Here is a 24,572-nt window from a genome sequence, read left to right as displayed (position 1 = left end):
CTGCATATTAAACTTTCATTGGACACCGATTTTGGTTTATGAATTTGGCCAAAATATGAGAGAAGAGGTCATTTGTATTTCTTCTATCAAGAATCAATGAAGTCAATTTAGAAAGATCGCCAGTTCAAGAGAGTTGGTAATTGGTATATGTATAATTAGGGTGCACACATGTGAATCAATGAAGTCATCATTGATATGTGCTCGTCAACAGTCACACTATACTAACATTTAAAGGTATTTGAATTAACCTTTTCAATGTTACTTTAAAGCTAAGATGATGAGACCAGACTGAGAGTACATCCAATCATAATATGTCAGAAAACTGATTTCATGTCAGATATGTTACACTTGTCTCTCATGTGTGTAGATAAAGTATTCAGAATAATCTTAATATTTTCAGTTCTCAGCTTCCCTGGATCATCCGAGACAAAATTTTGTATCTGATTTTGTACTTCGATCCAGCTGCAGCCAGGTAGCTTTCCAGCTCTTCTCTCCCTCATTAGCACCCTTAATCTCTCAACATCCTCCCACCTTCCAGCCTCAGCATGCATGTTTGACAAAGTAATATAATTAGAGGCATTATGTGGTTCAAGTTCTAAAAGCCTTACAGCAGCAATTCTACCAAGTTCCATGTTCTTGTGTACACGACAAGCCGCAAGCAGCGAACCCCATAATCCAGCATTTGCTTTCACTTTCATCCCCCTTACTATGTTAAAGGCTTCCTCTAACCTACCCATGCGGCCAAGCAAGTCAACTAGGCAGCTGTAGTGTTCAGCCAAGGGTTCAATAGCAAAATCTTCAATCATGCATTTAAATAAATCCAAACCCTGATTGGCTAAACCGGCATGACTGCAAGCTGACAACATCCCAATAAAGGTAACCTCATCAGGAACCGTCCCCTCTGATAACATTTGTTCAAGGGACCAAAATGCCTCATTTGCATATCCATTCAAAGCATAGCCCGAAATCAAGGAATTCCAAGAAATAAGATCAACACCTTCAATATCTTTAAACACTTTTTCAGCGCTTTGTACTTCTCCGCATTTTGCATACATGGCAATCAGAGCATTGCTAACAAACAAATCATTTATATAACCACTTTTCAGGATCAACTCATGGAGCTGCTTGCCTACTTGCAGAGCAGCAAGATTAGCACATGAACTTAAGGAACATGCAAATGTTGATTGATCGGGTTTCTTTCCTTCCTGCCCCATCAAAACCAAACTCTTAAGAGCATCCAAGTATAAACCATTTTGAAGAAAGCCTGTAATAAGAGAATTCCAGGAAATAACATTTGTCTCCTCCCCCATGGCCTCAAATATCTCTGTTGCTCTATCCATCTCTCCTGCCTGAGCATATCCAGAAATCATAGTATTCCACGAAACAGCATTCTTAACAGGCATTTGTCTAAATATATTGAGAGCTTCACTCATTCTTCCACTCTGACAATAGCCTGCAATCATGCTGTTCCAACAAATAGCATCACGTTTATCGAGTTGACTGAAAACTTGACTAGCCTCATCAATCCTCCCGCTCTGTATTAATCCCGACATCAAAGCTGTTTTCGCCGCTACGTCTTTGTTAGGCATCTGATTGTAAACTTCCCGTGCTTCATCAAGCTTACCAACCCGAACATACCCGTTAATCATCGTAGTCCACGAAACACAATCTTTATACGGCATTTCTTTAAACAGCTTAACAGCTTCATCAATTTGTAAGTCTTGGACATAGGCTGCAATCATCGCATTCCAAGAAACCACATTCTTACACGGCATCCTGTCAAAGAGTTTCCTAGCCTCTACAATCTTTCCATGTCTAGCAAACCCACACAACATTGTAACCCAAGAAACAGCATTAGGATCTGGAATCTTCTCAAACAACTCCCAAGCAGAACCCAAATTACAATTATTAACAAACCCAGCCACCATCAAATTCCACGAAACCACATTCCTCTCACCCATCCTCTCAAAAAACTCCAAAGCCAAACCCATTTTCCCATTCTGCGTATAACCCGCCAACATAGAATTATAAGAAACCATATCCTTCACCGGCATCTTTTCAAAAACTTTCTCAGCATCATCAAACCTACCCTTCTTCGCATACCCCGCAATCATTGCATTCCAACAAGCAGTATCCAATTTATCAGGAACCAACTCAAGCAACTCTCTAGCTTTTTCAAGCATCCCTTTACGCGTATAACAAGTTATCATCAAAGCCCACGAAAAATTATCTCGTTCCGGCATTACATCAAACAACTTATGAGCTTCTTCCACCATGTTGTTATGAAGATATCCAGCAATCATGGTGTTCCAGGAAACAAGGTTTCTTTGAGACATTTTATCAAACAGTTCCCGTGCATCACTAACTCGACCATTTTTCGCAAACACGGTTATCATGGAATTGTATGTTGCATGATTTTTGTGTATGACGTTTGAGAATACTCTTTTGGCTTCTTCAATTTTTCCTTGTTTTCCTAAATGGATAATTTTTTTGTTTTGGTTGAAGACATTTTTTGATTGTTCAAGTGTTGATCTTGTTCCAATGTTAAGTTTCATTGAGTTAGTGATACACTGAAATCTGAATGGGCGTAGACTCTTTTATGCAATCATGTTTTTAGTATATGTTTGGTTCTCCACATACACTCTACCGCCGTCGTAAGTTTGCAGTTTCAGAATCGATTCTTATAGAAGCTGCTCTCCCTAGCTTCTTGGAATTGAGTCTCTGCCATGAAAGTAGACAACCTTCATTTGTCTCTTTTACCCTTGAACCTCGTCAACTTTCTTTCACATTTTTCTTTATATTTGACAAATCCCTCCAGCTACTTCAGATTGTTGTGTGTGTGTTATTTTATTTTTGTTGCTGGGAAGTTTTTATTTTTGCAGAAATCTTAACCAAGGTTGAAGAAGACACTGTTGAGGGAAGAAGAAGGAACGGTGGTTTTTGTATGACTTATTAAAAATGGGGAATTAGTCACTTTAGTCCCTGAATGGGGAACGATTCGTCAATTTAGTCCCTGAATGCAGATAAATTGCAAAATAGTCCCTGAATGTAGACTTTGTTAGTCAATTTAGTCCCTGAATGCAGACTCTGTTAGTCAATTTAGTCCCTGAATGTAGACTTCGTTAGTCACTTTAGTCCCTGAAATTGACCATGCAGGGACTGTTTTGCATATTATCTGCATTCAGGGACTAAATTGACGAATCGTTCCCCATTCAGGGACTAAAGTGACTAATTCCCCATTAAAAATATAAAAGAATAACTTATTTTCGTTTTTGTTTTTGTTTTAAAAAAAAACTGCATAATTTATTTTCGTTTTTTATAATTTAATAATATATAAAATATATCTTAAATTAAAAATTTACTTATCAAATATTTAAAAAATTAATTGATATAAAGATTATTATGAATTAAGAATGTCCTTTTATGTCATTTTACATTTATCAGCTAATTGAACCGTTAATTTACCAAACACTTTAATCAGCTATTAGCCATAAGCTATAAGCTATCAGCCATCAACTATAAGCTATCAGCTAGCTTATTAACTATCCGCTATTTTTACCAAACAAGAGCCTTAGGAGGGAAAAAAAGAGCGACGATTTTCATGAGTAAATTCAGTTTGTTACCAAGGACATTGATATGCATGTTGAATTGGACTATTTGACTTAAAAACAAAAAAAAAAATATTTAAATCACTTTTAAATTTTGAGAATATTGTATTTGTTATTACATCATTTATAAAAATTCATAATCTATACTATCTATCTTTTTTTTTTGTCAAGTAAAAGTGAATAAGTGAGGTGTCCGAAGTTCGAACTCCGGCCCCTACATATAATAATATATACTATATATAAAATATAGTTTCAAACAAGAAGTTCTTAAAAAATAATTTCTCAAAGAATAATTTTTGTTTTAGAGGATAGAGAAAACATAAGTCATAAGGTGGAAGCGGTTTTATAAATAAAAACAAATCACTTGTGTCGTAACAATCTAAGTTCTTCTTTCAAAAAAAAATCTAAGTTCTTTTTAAAAGAGTAAGTTTTATTACCATAAACAAATGTAAATGATTAATTTTTTTATAAAATATCAAAAATAATCTATAAATGAATTCCAATATTACTTTTTTTTCTTTCTAATTCATAACAAATGGATCCTCAATTTCAACTCATTTTTTCTCTTGTTTTGAAGGGAAAAATTTTAATTAAGCTATAAACTAGATTTTACTTGAAAAAAATATTTGAGGGAAACAGAATTTTATTTATATTTCTCTAGTATTAATTATGTGATTTTTTAAGAACCCGTTATACTTAAGGTCTTTGGCGCTCTGTAACTCTATAAAGTATCTTCACAAACTTTTGTTCTTTTGACCAGCTATGAGACTAATATCAACTCGAATGCTTAGTTCATCGTTTAAAACTCTCCACTTCTTCCAATAATGTACTTTGGAGATCAAACATTGGTCCTTTCGAATAAGTTCGGTGATGTTTAATCAACTGAGTCACACTCATTGGATAATTGATGTGCGGTTTTAATCAATCAATAGTTTTTTATCAGAAAAGCACACAAAAAATTGTTACAAATATATTCTCCCAAATTATGGAATAAGCAAACTCTTAATAGACATAGACTTAGACTTTTTTTGGGAGTTTGGAGGGGAAGGGAGGGAAGGGCTTTGTGGGGTTGGAAATATATAGAAAAATGGACAAAAAATTCACATTTTTTGAAAGAACAGTTTTTTAGAGAATGATAAACTAATACTTATGATTAATATACTTTTAATTTTAAGAATATTATAACAACATAGATTGAATTTGAAAAATTCATATAAACCCTCCATAACCTCCCAAAACCCTCCCCCAATGCAATTTTTGAGTTCCCCCAAATGAGGTGGATTTTTTATTGTGAGTAAAAAATTAACCTCCAAAGCCCTCTTCTCCCAATGTCATCTATTTCTTCCACTTGCTCATTCCTTTTTTCCAAAACTCTCTCCTCCCCTCCCATCCAAACTCCTAAACAAATCCTTAGATTTCCTCTTACAATAACAATTTTTCTTAAGACCACTTACAATGGCCTATTGAATCCCAAATTCAATAGGTTGAAGCCATTGCATTGCCTTGTTGAATATCATGCAGAGGAAAGAGAGGATGAAAAAATTAAACAAGTTGAAATCCTGTGCGAACTGCCACGTGGCCGCGCGGGAATGGCCGAAAATGGCGCGTGCACGTCACGCGCCGACAGGGAGGGTGAGAAGCAGCTTCACGCGGTGAGAGAAAGGGAAGGGGTAAAGATAATGCCACGTGGCTTGCGTTGATTGGCTGCTTGGATTTTTATCTTCTTAATAATTTGGACTCAATTATTTCATTGCAAATAAATTTTTTTTTTTTACCAAAATTCGTGATTTTTTTTCTCTATAAATAGAGACTTGGATCATTTCATTTGGACACAGAAAAAAAATTGAGTTTTTCACTCTCTTAATCTCATTATTAGTCTTTCTTTTAAAGTTTTAGTATTTGATTAGTGAAATGGATCCCAATAACAATCAATTCAACACCCAAAATTCTTCTGATTACCCATTTAGCTACCAAAATCCCAACAATTATCAACACCCAAATCAATTTCTCAACCAACATCCTCAAAACCCAAATCAATTTCCCAACCAATATCCTCAAAACCCAAATCAATTTCTCAACCAAAATCCTCAAAACATGCCTAATTTTGGTTTTGCCTCAAATTTCAATCACCCATCCTCTGTTCCAAACAACTTTCATCCATATTCTAGATCTATGATGGGATATCCATCTCAAACACCCCCATTTAATGGTTATATGCCGATGATGAATGAAAATTTTCAGAGTGTTGGAGAAATGACAAGAGACAATGAAGTCACTCCAGAGGATACAACTCCTAAGAGAAAAAAAAAAACCCTCAACCATCATGGAACACTGAACAAAATTTGGTGTTAATTAGTGGGTGGATAAAATATGGAACATCCAGTGTTGTCGGGAGAAACCAGACAAGTGAAGCATATTGGGGTAAAATTACTGAGTATTGTAATGAGCATTGCTCATTCGATTCTCCACACGATGTCATTGCATGCCGAAACCGTTTTAATTATATGAGCAAATTAATAAATAAATGGGTTGGTGCTTATGATACCGCTAAGCGTCAGCAAGCAAGCGGTTGGTCGGAAGATGATGTTTTGGCAAAAGCCCAGGAAATATATGCATGTGGGAAGAATGGTAAATTTACTTTAAAGGAAGAATGGCGCGCTCTTCGTGATCAACCACGTTATGGCAGTCAAGTAGGAGGCAGTCAAGTGGGAGGAAATGTTGGCTCAGGTAGTAGTGGATCTAAGAGATCTCACGAGGACTCTGTAGGATCTAGTGCTCGTCCAATGGGAAGGGAGGCAGCTAAAAAAAAGGAAAAAAGAAAAGCAATGACGCTGGCTTGAAGGAGGTGGAAAACGAGTGGGTTCAATTCAAAGAAATGAAGGTGCAAGAGATGGAACAATTTAAAGAGTACACCGAAAAAATGGAAAAGTACACCGCAGTGCAACAAGAGAAAAACATATTGAAGAAAATGGACTTGTACATGAAGTTATGTTCTCAAGAGCATCTCGATGACAGGAAAAAAAAAATGTTGGAAAACTTGGAGCGTGAGCTGTTTGGAAATTAATTTCACTAATATTTGTTTGTATTCGGTCAAAATTATCAGTGTTGTCTAGTCCCCAATGTTTACTTTAAATAATTGTCAGTGTTGTCTAGTCTTCAATGTTGCTTTAAATAATTGTCAGTGTTGTTTAGTCCTCAATGTTGCTTTAAATAATTGTCTGTGTTGCTTTAAATAATTTGTCTCGTGACTTTACTATGCTTTACTATGCTTTTACTATGCTTTAAATAATTTGTCCCGTGACTTTACTATGCTTTACTATGCTTTTACTATGCTTTAAATAATTTGTCCCGTGACTTTACTATGCTTTCATAGCCCATGGTATTCCTCACTGGTATTCATAGCCCATGGTATTCCTCACTGGTATTCATAGCCCATGGTATTCCTCACTGGTATTCATAGCCCATGGTATTCCTCACTGGTATTGCTTCAACGATTTTCTTATATATAGGGACTTGAATAACATTCATATCTACTTCCAAACCTATTTGCCACTTGAATATTGTTTAAACTTTTTCCTTTCTCAAATTACATTCATATCTACTTCCAAACACTATCAATGGATCCTTTTGGTTTTGATATGAAAGCCTACTTCCAAAAACGTGATGCTGAAGACACTTATATGGTCAACCGATTTATTCAGCGTCGAAAAAAACTAGAGGAAGGTAGTGGATCAGGTAGTGGATCTGGTAGAAGAAAATATTTAAATAGAGATCATGCAGCAGCTAACCAAAGACTCATTGACGACTACTTTGCTAATGAGCCTACATATGACGATGCAATGTTTCGTCGTCGGTTTCGGATGCAAAAACATGTTTTCCTTCGAATCGTTGGAGACCTTTCAAGTAGTGATAACTACTTCACCCAGCGAGTTGATGCCACCAACAAAGAAGGTATATCACCCTTAGCAAAATGTACCACAGCAATGCGAATGTTAGCATATGGTGTGGCAGCAGATGCGGTCGATGAATACATCAAAATAGGAGGTACTACAGCATTGGAGTGCTTACGTAGATTCTGTAAAGGAATCATACGATTGTATGAGGATGTGTACTTGAGAGCACCAACCCAAGATGACCTTCAAAGAATACTCCATGTTAGTGAAATGCGGGGGTTCCCAGGGATGATCGGGAGTATTGACTACATGCACTGGGAGTGGAAAAATTGTCCTAAAGCATGGGAAGGTCAATTTACTAGGGGGGATAAGGGAACCACCACAGTTATTCTTGAAGCAGTTGCATCTCATGATCTATGGATCTGGCATGCCTTTTTTGGATATCCAGGAACGTTGAACGATATCAACGTTCTAGACCGATCACCGGTGTTTGATGATGTGGAACAGGGAAAGACTCCAAGGGTGAATTTCTTTGTGAATCAACGTCCCTATAATATGACATACTATCTAGCTGATGGTATCTACCCTTCTTATCCAACTTTCGTCAAATCAATTAGACTTCCTCAAAGTGAACCCGATAAGTTATTTGCAAAACAACAGGAGAGCTGTCGAAAGGACATCGAACGTGCTTTTGGAGTGCTTCAAGGTCGATTTAAAATCATCCGTGAACCAGCTCGCTTGTGGGACATAGCCGATTTGGGTATCATCATGAGGACATGCATCATATTACATAATATGATTGTTGAAGATGAAAGAGATACATATGCTCAACGTTGGACCGATTTTGAGCAATCTGAGGGAAGTGAATCTAGTACACCGCAACCATACTCGACCGAGGTGTTACCCACCTTTGCAAATCATGTGCGTGCTAGATCCGAGTTGCGTGATCCAAATGTTCATCACGAATTGCAAGCAGATCTCGTGAAGCACATATGGACAAAGTTTGGAATGTTTCGTGATTGAAGATGATTTGTATCAGACTAAATAAATTAGTTGTGTTTTGTGTGCTTGTTTGTTGTCTTGCATTTTAAGCTATTTGTGTGTCGCGTGCTTAGTTTGTTGTATTGCATTTTAAGTTAAGAAAAAAAATATTTCAATAAATATTGTTTTTAAAAAAAATTAATTGTATTATTTTAATTTAATTTAAATCGATAATTATAATTTTATGTAATTATAAAAACAAAAATTAAATAAGAATAAGAAATAAAAAGTGGTGGGGTAGGGTGTTGAATGTTTACCATTGGAGTGGTAAAAATTGAATGGATGTTGAATTAAGAAAGAGAAAACGATGTGGAGTGTTGGGAATTGAAAAAGTGGGTGTTGAAGGGTATTAAGAAATACTCCCTCCGTCTCTTAATATTAGTCGTTTAAGGTTTATGCACGATTATTAAGGAAATGATTAGTTGTGTTGATTTTGATGGTAAAATTAGTATTATTTACTAAAACACCCTTATTAATTGTAGTTAGTGGAGTAGTTAAATTGGATGAAATTCAATAAATAAGGGTATAATAATGGAAAAACATAATAAATGTTGTATTGGTATTCTAAAGTGACAATTATTTTGAGAAAAATAAAAAACGGTAAAGAGACAATTATTGTGAGACGGAGGGAGTAGTTTTTCCACACTTGATAGAGCGGTGGCATTTAGCATGCACACTACACAAATTTGTGCATGTGTACAAAGTTACTTTTTCAATGCACAAGTTTTATGTACACCATTAGATCAATGAGGAGTACCGATTTTATCATGGTCTAAATGTACTATATTATTTTTCCATTCTTTATATTGTTGTCTTCAGCCTCCATAACAAAGTTGGATTTATTATTCCAGATAAATTATAAAACTCTTTAACCTTGTAATTAAGTCTCCCATTTTATCGGTGGTGTAAAATAAAAGCTTTTTTTATCGTATACAAATTCCTTCGTAACAACTCCGACTTGCTTCGCCTCTGCTGCGGTTGCCGTAACAGTCACCGGGACTATCGCCGGAACGGTCGCCGTTACAGTTGCCGGTGTTTCCAGCTTCGATTGTTCCATAAATAAAAATAATTAAAAAATCGAATCGAAAGGCCTCATTATCTAAATGTTCCGAATCAGTTGGTGGGCATGATCTGATTCTGAACCTTACTATGATTGTGTTATGTTTTTATTTCAATTTTTAACCTGTATTATGCTAAACATGTTTTTTTTATTAATTTAATTTTAAGATTGTGGGACAATTTGTTGAACCAACGTTGGTTAATGCCAGATCCGTTTATAAAAATAATTCAGATCTGGAAAAAGGATACCGGAGTTTTATTGGAACGGTGGGAGTAATAGGAAGTAGATGATTAAGTCTAAAAAGAAATATATGTTATGGGTTTTAATTTTATGTTGATGCCAAAATTTTCATGATATTACAGATATGGAAAGGAATAAAAAAGAACAAAAATTTAAAGTCATTGTTTGTATTGATGGTGGTGGGTCAATGGCAGAGGTGGAAGATTGAAAGGTTGAAGACAATGAGAAAAAAGATATAATGTTAGTAGACTATAGTAAAATCTGTGCTCTTTTTTGATCTGATGGTAGAAAATTAACTTTCCCAAACTTGTGTATGGTGCACAAATTTGTGTAGTGTGCATACTAAATGCCACCATAATTGTACTATCTTGTACTAGTTGATGCATTTAGCCTACACAATGCACAAATTTGTGTACCATACACAAATTATACTCAAGTTATTTTTCACCATTAGATTAAAGAGGAACATTGATCTTATTATAGTCTGTCTATACTATATATTTTTTCACTTTGTCTTCAACCTCCCACTTTTCACCCCACCACCACCAAACTCAACCGCTCCGGTGGCCACCTCCGCCACCACGACCTCTCCGTACATAACTTCTCCACAACTCCCACACTTCCGTCTAACCTTTCTTAATGCGCACCAATTCCATCTTCTATTACAACCTCACTGAACTACAAATCCACGATTTTCTCACTCTTCTTTGCTGGAGCAGAATTTCTGTCTCTGCCTTTCCCTCACCTCGTCGTCCGTCTCTGTAAGAGAAAATGAAAATTGACCCATTTTGATTAAACATTAAAAATGGGTTCAACAAATAAACATTAAAAATGTTAAACTTGTGAAGAAGAGTCGCAGAGAGATTGGCATTCCAGTTTTCTCCATTAACACGTTTGGATGTTTTGATTTTGGTCCAATTATCATTGTAATTGATTCATGAAGAAAGTGATTGTTTGGGAATTATCATGATCTAAGTCTCAAATTCAATTTATCAATTGTGTGTGAAAAAATTCTTATGATCTGTTGTAAAAAATTCTTATGAATAACATGTTGTGAAAAAAAAAAATCCTATCAGCACCATCTATTGTAAAATTCTTAGATCTGGAAAAATAATGCTCATGGAGGTTGAAGACAACATAACAAAGGATGAAAAAAAAAATATAGTATAGCTAGACCATGATAAAATCGGTACTCTTCATTGATCTAACGGTGGACAAAAAAGTTGTGCATTGAAAAAGTAACTTTATACATATACACAAATTTGTGCTTTGTGTATATTAAATGGCACCATGGAATGGTGGCGTGTCCGGGAAGTATTTTTACGAAGCCAAGAACTGTACTAACTTTTTTCTTACATAATTTGTGCAAGTCTACGTTATTTGAAGTGGAACTTACCCCGGACGAAAGAAAAAATTGTGCCCTTTTAATTATTCTAATATTTTTTGTCTTGTATTTTTTGTTCCACGAGATTTATTTATAATCAAAGTTCTTTAAAAAAGACATTTTCAATAGAATTAATTAAAACAAATTAAAAAGAAATGTATCTATATTATACTCCTTCCGTTTCAAAATGAGTGTCGTTTTAGCCAAAAAAAATTGTTTCAAAATGAATGTCACTTTCAGTTTCCAATGCAATAATAACTTTTTCTTTTCAATTGTACCCTCCAATTAATACTCTACACACTACTTCCAAAGTATTACTTTTAAAACTAACTAATAGTTAATAAGGATAATTTGGTAAAATAACCATTCTCTTTCTTTTAATCATTGCATTTCTTAATATGTGTGTAAACATCTAAAACGACACTCATTTTGAAACGGATGAAGTACTTACTACTAAGTAAAAATAACAATTTTGGTGCCCCTAAAAATATAGTGCCCTGGGCTGCCGCCCCTCCCGTCTAAAACGACACTCATTTTGAAACGGATGGAGTACTAACTACTAAGTAAAAATAACAATTTTGGTGCCCCTAAAAATATAGTGCCCTGGGCTGCCGCCCCTCCCGCCCGCCCTGAGGGCCCCATCACTCACTTTTGCCCGGAAATTCAAAGAAATTGATTAAGACTCAAACTCAAATGTAGGATCAGTTCATCAAATATTACAACTTGTTTCATTGTGGGGCTCTTCTCCCACCTCCAACATTTGTAATTTTTTTTTAATAAAACAGCATTTGCACGTTTGAATGCGTGCTTGAAGATCATTTTGTATTGTCTGATTGTGCACTTCTAACGAAAATGGAATTAAACAATCACCTTAATTACATCATATGCTTTTTATGAACCTCTATGAAAAGCATACCCTTCTGCATAAAAGTGTCCATTAAACTGCAGCGGGTATGTCTAAAATCAAAACTAATTTATAAAAAAAAAACTATATATTTTGGCCCTGACTAAAACAATCATTAAATTTCATACCAACAAAAACAGTCATAAATTCATCTTTGCTATAGATGCACTATAAAAGAAAGTTACATTCTTATTACATAAAAAAATAAAAATTGTTACATTCACCTTTCGGATAGTGTTGCATCAAAATCACACAATGATCCTCTCCCACTGGTAAATTTCTTCATAGAATCCAACGTTGGAGGGACATTCACTATAGCTGATTCCTTCTCTTTCCCACCTTGTCTCCCTGCTTCATAACTTCCCTTAGAAATCCAAAGCAGAACGTTTTTGTTTGGAACAACATCTTGAATCCCTTTATGTAACTTCTTGTCCTTCTTTTTCTTCTTCTTCTTGCTCTTAATTTCACCCATGCACGAGACTTTAGGAGAAGTGGGTTCTTTTGGACTAAAACTAATACCCCTTCTGTGCTTTCTTCTAGCTTCCTTAGGGAATAATGAAACCACATGTGTTGTAGGTGATCGACAAGGACTAAGAGTTGGGTTCTGATATCCCGCTAAAGACACTGGTGGTTGTTTAGATAGAAACTTCAAGAACGTTGTTTTGATTTTAAACAGTTTCTCCATCTAGAGTTTGTGTTGTGTAGTATGCTCTTTTGAGTAAATGGTGTTGAAGTATAAACTTGTGAAAAGTTATACTATGCTAACATTTATAGCATGGTTGAAAATGTAAGGGACACAAGAGGAGGTAGCTGAAAGGTATGATTCATGATTAGATATCATTTAATCGGGAAATTAAAATTAGGGGGCAATTAAAGAAAGAATATGGTTGACATTGATGATAGAGAAGTGGCGTGCTAGTATAGTAGAGTGCAAGTGTAAAGAAATTGTAATGAAATCAGCTTAAGTTGCCGGCACACTATAAAACATTTTTTTTATCTTTGATTAGTCGTGGTTACATAGGTTGATGCGTCATTTTGACACTGAAATAGGCCATTTGTTTGGACACGGAAATTTAGGATTAATTAAACATGACCATTATATTTTATTTATTTTTCAAATCTCTTATGGCAATGCCGTTGAATGGGAGGATGTTGTAATTTGTTCAAATACGTTAAAGTATGAGATTATTAGTTCATAAAGCATATTCTCTGTTGCCTTTTGTTCATTTGTTCGTCTTTTTGAGAACCTTGTGCCGCTTAATCTATTGAAAATTTGAAAGAATAGAACACTTTGAAGTGAAAACCAAAATAACAAAAATACCTAAAAACCAACGTTGAGAAATGAACATAAAAAAAAACTAAAAACCAACGTTTTGAGAAATGGGTGGAACAATCCCATGCAATACAATTGCCAATTGGTCACGGCCATATTGCCGATTCATCGCAGCTGTTGTCAGATTCGGCAATAAGAGGGAACCCAACTCATCTGAGAAGGTCGAGGCTTGAAGATATGGTGCTCCTTAGCTTCCTACTTACGTTACCAATCTTAATTTGAATTACTCCCTCCTCCGGTCACATTTATAAGCAAAAATGTACTTTTTAGGTTCATTGAATACATAATGTATTCGGTCTATATATTAACCAAATACATTAAGTATTGAATGAATATAAAAAGTGTTTTTTGCTTATAAATACAACCAGAGGAAGTACCTTCTTTCATTTTTTTTTGGTTACAAAGCTAACAAAAATAAGAAAATTACCTTCTTTCTGGAATTAAGTGTTTTGTTTATGAACTTATGTTCATGAACTGTGAACCGTTTTTGTCTAGTTAAATATCAAACTTTTTTACTTTGATTAAAATTTGGATTAAAAAAATGTCGGTCTGTATCATTACCTCATTTGGACGAAGGCTGATTGAAGTAGATTGCAACTAGTTCAATTATTTATTCTTTATTCATTTATTAACAATCAAATTCATTTGTGATTGATCCTACTAAATCAATTAAACTATTATCCAACAGTCTTGCGGATTCATTAATTTAAAGTGCAGGTGTTTGAACTTGACTAGATTTTCTTAGTTTAATAAGGCTCATCTGGCTTATTTGTTTTCATACTAAAAGCTCGTGTAGGTGAGAAGACTAAACAGGCAACAAAAATAAAAACTCAGCAATAAACCACACAACACCCACTCATCACATTCAGGCAGGGTAACAACAAGAGAATTTAACATTTATGATCTATGACCAGAAAATTGTTCATTCAACATCCGCATCATGAACTTGTTTCAGAGAGTATCAGTACTTTATATAATCGATCATCCTCAACACTTTATACATGGGCATATATTGGAACAAAAAAAACAACTTTTAACTACTAACGTAAAATTTGAAATCAGAGTTGCCAATACTCCGTAGACATTGTCAACAGAATCAAATCATTTGTGATTATACAAAATCAAACTATTAGATCTCGAACATCTCATTGTCCAGTCTCAGCAGAACCTCGAACCGCACCATCTAGCCTGAAGCTGTCTGCACATTCACACCCGTCTTAGATACTTTGGCAATTAAGCCAAAATTTAAACTTGAAATAAGTTACAAATAGGTTCACTTGCTATAGGTAACTTTCTTTTGGGCCAAAGCAAAAGGGTAAAAGGCCAAATTCGTAGTTGCATGAATGTCAAAAATTCATTACATGGATTGTGGCAGCTAATCATAATTTACTTTGACAGAATAAAGTGGTGGGTCAGCAATTCCCTACATTCCAATCATCTACCCCCTCTAATCTAATATCAACGATTTTCCCTAAACCACCCTCAACCCCCCTCTCAAAAAACCAAGATTAGACGCTTTGATCACCCTTCTAGTTCTATATAACAGGCTACATATGCAAATCTTCCTCAATACATTTCTGGCCAAGACTTTTCAAAAATTTAAAATATGAGAGGAAGATGGCAAATAACAAGGATTTTCAATCCACTTATGTGTAGTGAAGAGAACTTCAGAAACATTTATATTTTACTTCATTAATAAGATAAAATATATTTTACTTCAGCAAACAAACAACTCACCTCACTGAGTGCCTGTATCATCCTTGTCACTCGTCTGTGGAGTGTACTGGCTGGTTGAGGATGGTGAGTAGCCAGGTTGACTTGGTGAGTAACCAGTACTGGGACTGCAGATAGTCAAATAAAAAATTTAGAAAAACAGAATGCTCAGTTATATGCCTTCATTACCACTTAGCATTTAAAGAATCATCCATGAATAACATACCTAAATTGCGGTGAACTTGGGCTATAGTCTGGGCTGGTACCAGAATTATATGGGCTAGAAAAATGCATAAATATGAGTAAGTCACACAGAAAGCAATTATATTCTGTTAACCTTTAATAACAAATGAAAAAAAGAAGAAACCTTAATTATATACTGCTATTGACATAGACACTAGATAAATTGTCAAAAGGCTTGACGGGATAATAAATGAAGTTCACTTACCTGCTGGGACTGTATGTTGGGCTTGAGGGAGAATACGATGGAGATGTTGGTGAGTATGATGGAGACGTTGGGCTGGAAAAAAAGGAAAGAAAAAAAAAGACATTTGCTTAGTGTTAAGATTACCACAAGAAAAATGCAATTGATATAAAAATAGGCCAGACTATATTCAGATTCAGCCACCCAACAATCATTGAACAATATAGAAAATTCAGAAGAAAATAATGTTTATTGCATAATGTAGTGGTTCCTCTTCAAACCCAAGTATAAGACTGAAAAGTGAAGGAAATGAGTCTCAAGTTTTTGAGATATCTTTAAGCATTTACAGGTTTCATATGTCACGTTTGTGCTTAAAAACAAAAAACTATAAATACCCAGAAGATGACTCACCTGTAGCTTGGAGACGTGGGACTATAGGGACTTGATGGAGACAACCTCGGACTGCTGGGAGAATATGCCAATGAAGGGCTATACTTAGCAGACTGTGGATTGTAACTTGGGGAAGTAGGACTATATGATGGTGATGTCGGGCTGTAAGAGGGTGATGTGGGGCTGTACCCAGGAGAGGTAGGGCTGTAAGCAGGTGATGTAGGGCTATATGAGGGAGATGTTGGGCTGTAAGAGGGTGATGTGGGGCTGTAGGAAGGCGAAGTTGGACTATAGGAAGGTGATGTTGGACTATATGATGGTGAAGTAGGACTATAGGCAGGTGAAGTGGGGCTGTATGCTGGAGATGTTGGGCTGTATGCAGGTGAAGTGGGGCTATAGCTGGGAGATGTAGGGCTGTAACTGGGAGAAGTTGGGCTGTAGCTGGGTGATGTGGGACTGTAGCTGGGTGATGTGGGAGAGTAGGATGGACTTGTAGGTGAATAAGCTGGGCTCGTAGGACTGTATCCTGGAGAGCTAGGGCTGTATGTTGGAGAGGTAGGACTGTACCCAGGTGATGTGGGGCTGTATCCAGGGGATGTGGGACTGTACCCTGGTGAAGTGGGGCTGTAACCAGGTGATGATGGACTGTAGCCTGGTGATGATGGACTGTAACCAGGAGATGAAGTAGGAGAAAATGCCATACCACCAACATATGGTGAAAACTGTGCATCGTTGCTAGGAGACAGCCGGAGATTTGGGCTCAACAGATAATTTGGAGACATCAAGCCTTCGTGGTATGGAGTAGCAGATATTGGGGAACGGCCAGGGGTCATGCCAAAATCAAGTCCTTCCATATAGCTAGGTAGCTGGAGCTCAATAGCATTCTTTAGCATCTCATCATTAAGTAACAGGGCACATTCACCAGTGCCTATGGGGGCTAGTTGACCTAACATGATATTTTCAGTTACACCCCTCAAGTGATCAGTCTCAGCATATACCGCAGCATCCAGGAGAATATCAACAGTCTCTTCAAATGAGCACCTCATCATTGGGCCAGTTTCATTCCTGTTGATACCATGACGTGTAATTGCCATCAAATGTCCCCGATAAGTCATGGTATCACAAAGAATAGCCAGGTGTCTGTAATTGACATAAGACCCATCAAATGAAATGACAACACGCAATTCATCCAGCAGAGACCGCCGAACTGCCTCAATACCCAGAACTTCAATAACTTCAATCAAGTGGTTGCTTGTGGTCCTTTTTGCATCAACATCTTCATGGCACATTACAGCTAAAAGGTTGACACCTTCGGTATCAAGCATCCATTCCTCGTGAGGCTTAAAACCTTCATTTTCGTCAAACTTCTGAATTTTCGTATTTTTTATGAAAACTTTGTTGATATCTGGAATACCTCGCAAGGTCATTTCAGTCAGCATGTTGCTTTCTATTTTCTTCAAGAAAACATCATCTTCAGCAGATTCATCTTGAATGTCTCCCTTGGGCGCTTCATCATTCATAATACGGATTCGAAGTATAAGTTTTTCAGCATTGTCATCATTAAATATGCATGTCAAATCACCATCGAATTCGTGGTTGATCTTCTCGGCAATGTCAGCCATACTCAACTTCTTATCCACCATCATTTCACGATTCAGTTCTATGCGAAGCAACCAAGGTGAGATTTTATCAAGAGCAACTTCTTCATCGGGCATTTCATAGTAAGACTTGACAAAATCAACATCCTCTTCTATTATTGTACCCATTGGGTCCGGATCATACCACACCTCTGTGGCTTGAGTCACACTCCGGAGAGTGGTATATTCTAAAGCACACTGCACACTCTTGGCTCTCTCTTTAGTCTTACAAACCTCAGGTTTCAAATACACGGACAGAGAAGGTGTCTTAATTCTCTTGGCAACATTAATAATTTCTCTTAACCTAGGCACACCAAGAGTAACGTTCTTAGCACTAACACCAGCGTAGTGGAAAGTGTTGAGAGTCATCTGAGTAGCAGGTTCACCAATTGATTGTGCTGCCACACAACCAATCATTTCCCCAGAGGCCACAAGTGATTGCAAGAACCTTGATTCTATTTCTCCCACTACCCACTCAAATGCCTCGCGAGAAAGCCTGTACTCCTCCAGGACCCTTTTACTGGCAAAGGTGCTACGAAGCAGAATATTGAACAGGAGAGTGGCATTTTTCTGAGCTTCCTGACTTAAAAGGTCCTCCCCAGGAACTACTCTAAGTCTCTCCTGGAGCTTATCAATAGCTTCCACAATTTCCATCGGATGCATATCAGAAGGTCTTCGGAAGTCAACCTTAAAGGTCTTCTGCGCATTCCAGATAAGCCTTTTAAGGTTGACAGGTAGCGGTAGGGAACTGTCACCAGTGGTGGCTATCTCAGTTGCAAGTTGAACCCTATCGGCGTCAAGCTTTTGAACTTCTGCCTCAAACACATTACGGAACTCTCTAATTGTTTTTAAGTCTTCTACGGGCTCTTCAAGCATGTAAGTAGGCCTCCAGTTTTCATCATCAAATTCATACCTAAAAGCCCTGTCAAAATCTGTTTTTTTCATTTTCAGTGAATCCAGCTTCTGCGTTTCAATCCAAACTGCATCCATGCCATCTTCACCATAGAGAAACTGTATGACATCTCCCAAAGAATTCCTAACTGTCCCGTCATATTTAACCATGATGTCCTCCATAGCCTTTACAAGCCGCCTCTGAATGTACCCAGTTTCTGAAGTCTTCACAGCAGTATCAATAAGACCTTCCCTACCACCCATGGCATGGAAAAAGAACTCTTGAGGGGTCAGTCCACGGAGATATGAGTTCTCCACAAACCCACGACTTTCAGGCCCATAATCATCTTTTGTAAAGTGAGGCAATGTCCGGTCTATGAACCCAAATGGAATTCGTTTACCCTCAACATTCTGTTGGCCCACACAAGCAGTCATCTGAGATATGTTAATGAAACTTCCCTTGGAACCAGCTGTGACCATGGCTTTCAGATTATTGCTCTCGGATAAACTTTTTTGGGCACTATTTCCGGCATCATCACGAGCTCTATTCAGAGTCTAAAATTATAAAATAGCATAGTACATCAGATTCATCCAAAAGAAGTTTCAATAAATATAAGAGTGACAAAATATCAAATGTAAGTACCTGGTTCACTCTATTTTCAAATGAATCCATCATTGTCCGACCAGGTTCAGCCTCTAATTTCTTTTCCTGAGCTTCCCGGATGAGTTGTTTCACTTTATCCTTAGCCTGTGAAATAGTCTGATTAATAGTCTCCATGGTAGACGCATCAGCAATTGTATCACCAATTCCAATGCTAAAAGCTTGCTGTAAAAGCCAGTAGTTTACAAGCCACTGAGTATGGCCAAGAAATTTGCGAGCCGCATCAGGGCCAACCTCTTCCCTGTATTCAAGTACACATTATCAGAAAGCACTCAATCATAATAAACTCAACTGAGAATTCAGAGTTTGAGTCAACAGAACAAATTCCACTATCGATTGATAGAGATTGTAAAGGTAAATAATAAGATTAAAACAATAATCTAATTCTGTTGGTAATTTGAAGTAGAAATATCCATATAATTTATTATGTGGGAGCTCATACCAAATGACATGAATGAGACTTCCAGTGCCTGTTCCTAGTGTCTTTTTGCAAAGAGTACCAGTAAGTAGTTCCCCCTTCTCAATTCTGACCATGGTATCTCCAGGGGTTATGGGTCCCCTTTCGTTCTCATTGTGCCAGCTAGAATATCTAATTAGATTTATCTGCTTAGGAATAATCAGATTGAAAACTTGTTTCCCAGTCCACAGTGGTTCTGGTTTCAATATTGTAGGAGCAGGAACTTTGCCATCAAAATCTTCCCACCACATCAATATATTCATAAAAACATCCTGCAAAATAAAAAAAGCTTTATCAGATTTCTAAGCAGCTTGTACAAGAACATGAAATTGAGCTAAACTGCAATAACAGAAAAATTCACTTAATATAACCTTCGTAATGAATGTATCTCTCTTGGTAATTTTTCGGCATCCTAAAAGTGAATCTTGGACAATTCCCATTACTGGCCTGTTTGACTGAGGTGACACAATGCATTTAGGCACCATCATCAGCTCCAACACCTCAGCTCTGGTTTCAAATGACTGAGGAACATGCATATTCATTTCATCACCATCAAAATCAGCATTATATGGTGAGGTAACCGACAAGTTGAGCCGAAAAGTAGAATAGGGCATAATTTTGATTCGGTGCCCCATGATAGACATCTTATGAAGACTAGGTTGGCGATTGAAGAGGACAAAATCTCCATCATTCAAATGGCGCTCCACCTAAAACCAAAACATCAACAGCTGTTAGAAGGCTTTGAGTAAAAAGCTAAGAATAAAAATAAAAAAGCATTGCTTAAAAACGATGCCTTGTATCCAAGCTCCAAATGGTGATCGCTACTTTTCTTCAAATATCTGAGATCAAGCCTTTGCCCATCATCACGAATGATATACTTGGCACCAGTTTTTCCAGGTGGAGGATGGGGTCCGTACTCAACAAGTTCCTTCAGTCTGTTTTTTATTCATTTAGAACATTTTGTCAAATTAATGGAAAACACATCAAGAGACGAACAACTCAAAAGTTGTATCCAAATAACACCTTTCAATGTTGTAAGGAGTCACAGTCTCAGGGTATGTAAGATTCAGAGCAATACTCCATGGCACTCCCAATTGATCAATATTGATGGTTGGATCTGGTGTGATTACTGTTCGAGCAGAAAAATCAACTCTTTTCCCCATCAAGTTGCCTCTGATCCGGCCTTCTTTGGCTTTAAGCCGGCTGCATATTGATTTGATAGGCCTTCCCGATCTTTGAGTGGCCTGTGAAAATAAAACAATTTTATTAAAAATGCTCCGACAACTATGAATAATTCAAAATCAACGAAGATTATAACTAGGAAATAAAATGTCAGTGTTAAATTTAAATGTCAGTGTCCAAAACAAGTATACCCTTGGCAATCCAGGCAACTCATTATCAAAATATGTGGCTATATGAAACTGCAACAGCTGAGCAAACTCTGAAATAATATGTGCAGGAGAACCATTCCTCTCTTGTCTTTTCAGATTTTCATTGTGCCTGATGATCATGGCCAGCTGATGAGTTAGATCATCCTGCATACAGAAGCGACAAAAAAAAATCAGCATTTAAATAAAGCATTAATAGAAAATGTCATTGGGAAAGTTTTAAGTTAACATAATCAGTATCAAAAGATGATGAAATGAAAAAATGAGCAAAGCTTGGAAAATGGAGAATATGTAAAACAGTATATGGAAACACTTGCCTCACTCCTGGAGGATGTGTCCATCATTACTGAAGGTCTCACAGGCGGAGGAGGAATTGGGAGAACTTGTAAAATCAACCAGTCAGGACGGGCATACTTAGGATTCAAGCCTAACAACTGGCAATCCTCGTCACTTATCCTTTTCAGAACACCCAAAACCTTCATTGGACATAAAAAGTCACGAACCACATTAATTTCTGTAACAATGAACATATAAGTGTTCATACCAGAAATCTATAATCTAAAAGTCAATTACCCTTTCTGCGGAAAGAGTCTGTTTCCTTTCAACAGGTTCAGGAAGCTGTTCCTGGTCATCACTTTTCTTCCTTTGAGCTTTGTACTCTGCAATCATTTTCATCCCCTCAATAGTGATCTTTGGTTGCTGAGCACCACAGCCACCACGACTCTTTTTAAGCGGCTCCTTAGTATCATGTTCAGGAAGGTCAATGTCATCACCGCCTTCGCATTTAGTTTTGTTTTTGCAAGCATCCAGAATCTTCCGCAATCTATGTTTAGGGTTCTTGATCCTCATAGCTTGCTTAAACTTATGATCGTTCTGCACAAAACACAATCAATTTAAAGAACCTAATTTCACTTTCCTACACATACAAACAAAACACACAGGCCATGTTTGGATAAACAGCTTAATTTGTAGTTTATAGTACAAGAGCTTATCATGACATGTGTTTATGTATAAACTGTTTCTATAACAAAATATAAAATGAAGTTAAATAATTTTCTTATAAGCTATTTTCATAAACTATCTTGCAGAGCTTGTGAAAATAAATTGAAACAAGCTTACAAACTTGTGAGTTGTTTTCATAGTTTTTCCCAAACAGTCTCACATAACTCATGTCGGTAGATAAGCTCAAATAAGTCAATCCAAACTAAACCGTGGTATAAGATTAAAGAACAATCAACAAATCACATACCATAAATTAAAAAGAAGCATCTAGATTCCTTCATATTATTTGACCGACATATCAGATAGTTCAAAATTTCAATACAGTTAATAGTAATAACTGCCTATAGAATAGTAATAACTGCCTATAGAACTCGGGTTCTCATAATCTCCCAATTATATACAGCTAATCAATCAAGTCAGTATCATACAAAGCACATTCCCTAGCTATGAGCTAAAATCAGTGTTGTCAATTGCAGATTGCAGAAAATAGCAACTCGTTGAAATCCTGTTGTAGCCTTGTTATAGCGCCACTATAGCCACTAAATAACAACATTTTATACTATATAGAGTATCACAGAACAATAGCAACAGCAATTTGTTCAAATTCCACTACGCAATGTAAGTGTTATAGCCGCTATTTAACAACGCCGTTTTAAATGGTGTTGAAAGTACCTCATCAGCGAGAATTTTCGAGCAGTTGAAACAAACACATCGCATTATACTCAGCACAGTCTTCAAAAACCCTATATGAAACATAGGCTTTGCAAGCTCCAAGTAACCAAAATGACCGGGACATTCAGCCATGCTGGCAGTACAGGTTTCACACTTCATCTTCCTATCAATAGTTCCGAGTCTTGGATCACTCAATCCACCAATTTTCGGCTTTCCTCGTTCCGTTGTTTCGCCGTGCTCAATTTGCACCACAGCCATTTGCCTCTGAAAAATTCAACAATTAATCGGTAATTATTTTACAAACAACACATCAATGAAGTTACAATGCTTCAATTCAACTATTCTAATCATATTCAAGAAGAATTCAAGAAAACGAAAGGATTGACGAGAATTGAGAAAATTACGATCTCATCAGGACTGAGTATGCCGAACTGAACCATACGGACTTTGGCGACCTCTGCCGGAGAGAAAGGGAACCGAATATCCATGGCGGTGATGAAGTTTTAGGGTTTGAGAGGGAATGAAAAAGTAAAAGCGATAATTCAAATTAAGTTTGATACGGTGTAATTGATTACTGTTTAAGCGTTTTTTGAGGTTTAGTTTTGAGTTTTATGGAATGTTAGAAGAGATCGATCGATAATCGATTCTCTGGTATTGAGGAATACTCCTCTTGATGTAAAGAATGAATGAGAGCCCTGTGGTTGTATTTATAGATGGTATCGTGCGCTAGGTTTACTATCGTGCGCTTGGTGTGCAATTAACGCGATTGAACACACGGTTATGATTGTATGGATTCGATTTTACGGTTCGCCTCTATATACTCTATCTATCTCACTTGGCTACTCTTTTCTTTTTGAATTTAGTGTTAAATATGTTATTGGTCCCTATATTTTGCGTCCCTTTGAAAAATAGTCCCTATATATTTCAATAAATGTTTTTAAAATCCCTACATTTTTACTCCGTTAACCTAAATAGTCCCTGCCGTCTATTTTATTAACGGAACGCTATGTGGCATAAGGGTGGGTCCATTTTGAGTCTTTTGTGGCAGACATTTTACCAAAAAAAAAAAAATCTAACAAGCAAAACGCGATCTGCATCTTTAACTTCTTCTTCTTCATCTTTCTCTCTTCCTTCTAAATTCATTTCATATTTCCATCTCTGAAACCAAAAAATAAGATATCTTCTCTTCTTGTGTCAAAAAAAAAAAAAGAGATCTTCTCTTCTTTTCTCTTCCTTAATACTTTCATTTTTTTCAATAATTTTTCTTCCGCTTCACTGTTTTTGAGCAGAAACATCAAATTAAGAAAGGGATTATGGGATTGGTAGAAACACTAAAATCCAAAATCCTGTTCTGTAGATCTGCGATGGCGACACAGCTAAGAAAACCACACAAAGCTAGATCTGCGATGACGACAGTGTGGGGGCGTGGTGGCGTGACGGCGGCGCGCGGAAAACGCATAGGATGGATGTTTCGATTTGTGAGTGACGAAGATGGTGGTAGTGTCGTGGCTGAATGGTGATTGTGGATGGATTTAAGGGTGTGATAGTGATAGGTGGTTTTGGTTTGTTTTTTTGAGACAGGCGGACGTCCTCTCGGTCGTCTAGAAACATGATAGTTGCACCATCGGAGGAGGAGTTAGGTTTCGTTGCGGCGGCGCCGCCTTCGCTGTTGTCATCTTCACCGCTTGATTGACCATCGGAGGAGGAGTTAGGTTTTGTGACTGTTTGATGAAGCTTTGAGAATAGTAATGAAGGTGGTGGTGTTTCATCTCCTTTCTTGTGATTTGAATGTCGCTATACGTATTCTCCTTTCCTTCATTTTTTTCTCTCAAATCCTGATGCCACGTCATCAATCCGTTTGGAAATTAACGTCA

The 24,572-nt window shown here is 36.8% G+C and overlaps 4 protein-coding genes and 1 long non-coding RNA gene across 5 annotated transcripts; 1 reads left to right on the top strand and 4 right to left on the bottom strand.

The window, feature by feature from the left end:
* Nucleotides 1–171: 171 nt before the first annotated feature.
* Nucleotides 172–2,955, bottom strand: LOC146920218 (uncharacterized). The gene has a single exon (XM_085713642.1). It carries the CDS (start codon nt 2,553–2,555, stop codon nt 315–317), a length of 2,241 nt encoding a protein of 746 aa, XP_085569768.1. The 5' UTR covers nt 2,556–2,955; the 3' UTR covers nt 172–314.
* A 4,270-nt stretch (nt 2,956–7,225) lies between these two features.
* LOC146920217 (uncharacterized) lies at nt 7,226–10,050 on the top strand. The gene is made up of 4 exons (XM_085711122.1): nt 7,226–7,779; nt 7,864–8,023; nt 8,162–8,261; nt 9,965–10,050. Exons 1-4 carry the CDS (start codon nt 7,226–7,228, stop codon nt 10,048–10,050), a joined length of 900 nt encoding a protein of 299 aa, XP_085567248.1.
* A 33-nt stretch (nt 10,051–10,083) lies between these two features.
* Nucleotides 10,084–11,132, bottom strand: LOC146920216 (uncharacterized). The gene is made up of 2 exons (XR_015011708.1): nt 11,019–11,132; nt 10,084–10,601 (listed from the first exon to the last, which is right to left on the bottom strand). It is a non-coding gene; the product is annotated as an uncharacterized LOC146920216 (long non-coding RNA).
* A 1,102-nt stretch (nt 11,133–12,234) lies between these two features.
* LOC146920215 (uncharacterized) lies at nt 12,235–12,950 on the bottom strand. The gene has a single exon (XM_085713640.1). The coding sequence runs from the start codon at nt 12,813–12,815 to the stop codon at nt 12,351–12,353; it is 465 nt and encodes a 154-aa protein (XP_085569766.1). The 5' UTR covers nt 12,816–12,950; the 3' UTR covers nt 12,235–12,350.
* Nucleotides 12,951–14,338: 1,388 nt separating this feature from the next.
* NRPB1 (RNA polymerase II large subunit) lies at nt 14,339–23,375 on the bottom strand. Its single transcript, XM_085713639.1, has 15 exons — nt 23,103–23,375; nt 22,699–22,962; nt 21,598–21,897; nt 21,342–21,500; nt 21,010–21,171; nt 20,660–20,880; nt 20,430–20,571; nt 20,008–20,343; nt 19,622–19,908; nt 19,162–19,420; nt 16,012–19,073; nt 15,625–15,696; nt 15,403–15,456; nt 15,201–15,304; nt 14,339–14,661 (listed from the first exon to the last, which is right to left on the bottom strand). Exons 1-14 carry the CDS (start codon nt 23,184–23,186, stop codon nt 15,202–15,204), a joined length of 5,505 nt encoding a protein of 1,834 aa, XP_085569765.1. The 5' UTR covers nt 23,187–23,375; the 3' UTR covers nt 14,339–14,661; nt 15,201.
* Nucleotides 23,376–24,572: the final 1,197 nt, after the last annotated feature.

The sequence above is a fragment of the Medicago sativa genome, chromosome 5, assembly GCF_051527215.1.
Source record: "Medicago sativa cultivar Bolivia chromosome 5, Bolivia_mono, whole genome shotgun sequence".
NCBI classification, from domain to species: Eukaryota; Viridiplantae; Streptophyta; class Magnoliopsida; order Fabales; family Fabaceae; genus Medicago; species Medicago sativa.
Note: the sequence above shows the minus strand (reverse complement) of the source record. Positions and strands in the feature narration are given on the sequence as shown.

Bases quoted from the DNA above. Each gene is read 5' to 3' on its own strand.
- LOC146920218 (XM_085713642.1), bottom strand. From the start codon at position 2,555: ATGAAACTTAACATTGGAACAAGATCAACACTTGAACAATCAAAAAAT.
- LOC146920217 (XM_085711122.1), top strand. From the start codon at position 7,226: ATGGATCCTTTTGGTTTTGATATGAAAGCCTACTTCCAAAAACGTGAT. The intron at 7,780-7,863 runs GTTCCCAGGGAT...TCAATTTACTAG, and splicing joins CATGTTAGTGAAATGCGGGG to GGGGGATAAGGGAACCACCA. The intron at 8,262-9,964 runs GTATCATCATGA...ATGATATTACAG, and splicing joins GTGGGACATAGCCGATTTGG to ATATGGAAAGGAATAAAAAA.
- LOC146920215 (XM_085713640.1), bottom strand. From the start codon at position 12,815: ATGGAGAAACTGTTTAAAATCAAAACAACGTTCTTGAAGTTTCTATCT.
- NRPB1 (XM_085713639.1), bottom strand. From the start codon at position 23,186: ATGGATATTCGGTTCCCTTTCTCTCCGGCAGAGGTCGCCAAAGTCCGT. The intron at 15,457-15,624 runs GTAAGTGAACTT...GCATTTTTCTAG, and splicing joins CCAACATACAGTCCCAGCAG to CCCATATAATTCTGGTACCA. The intron at 15,305-15,402 runs GTATGTTATTCA...GACTATCTGCAG, and splicing joins CCAAGTTCACCGCAATTTAG to TCCCAGTACTGGTTACTCAC.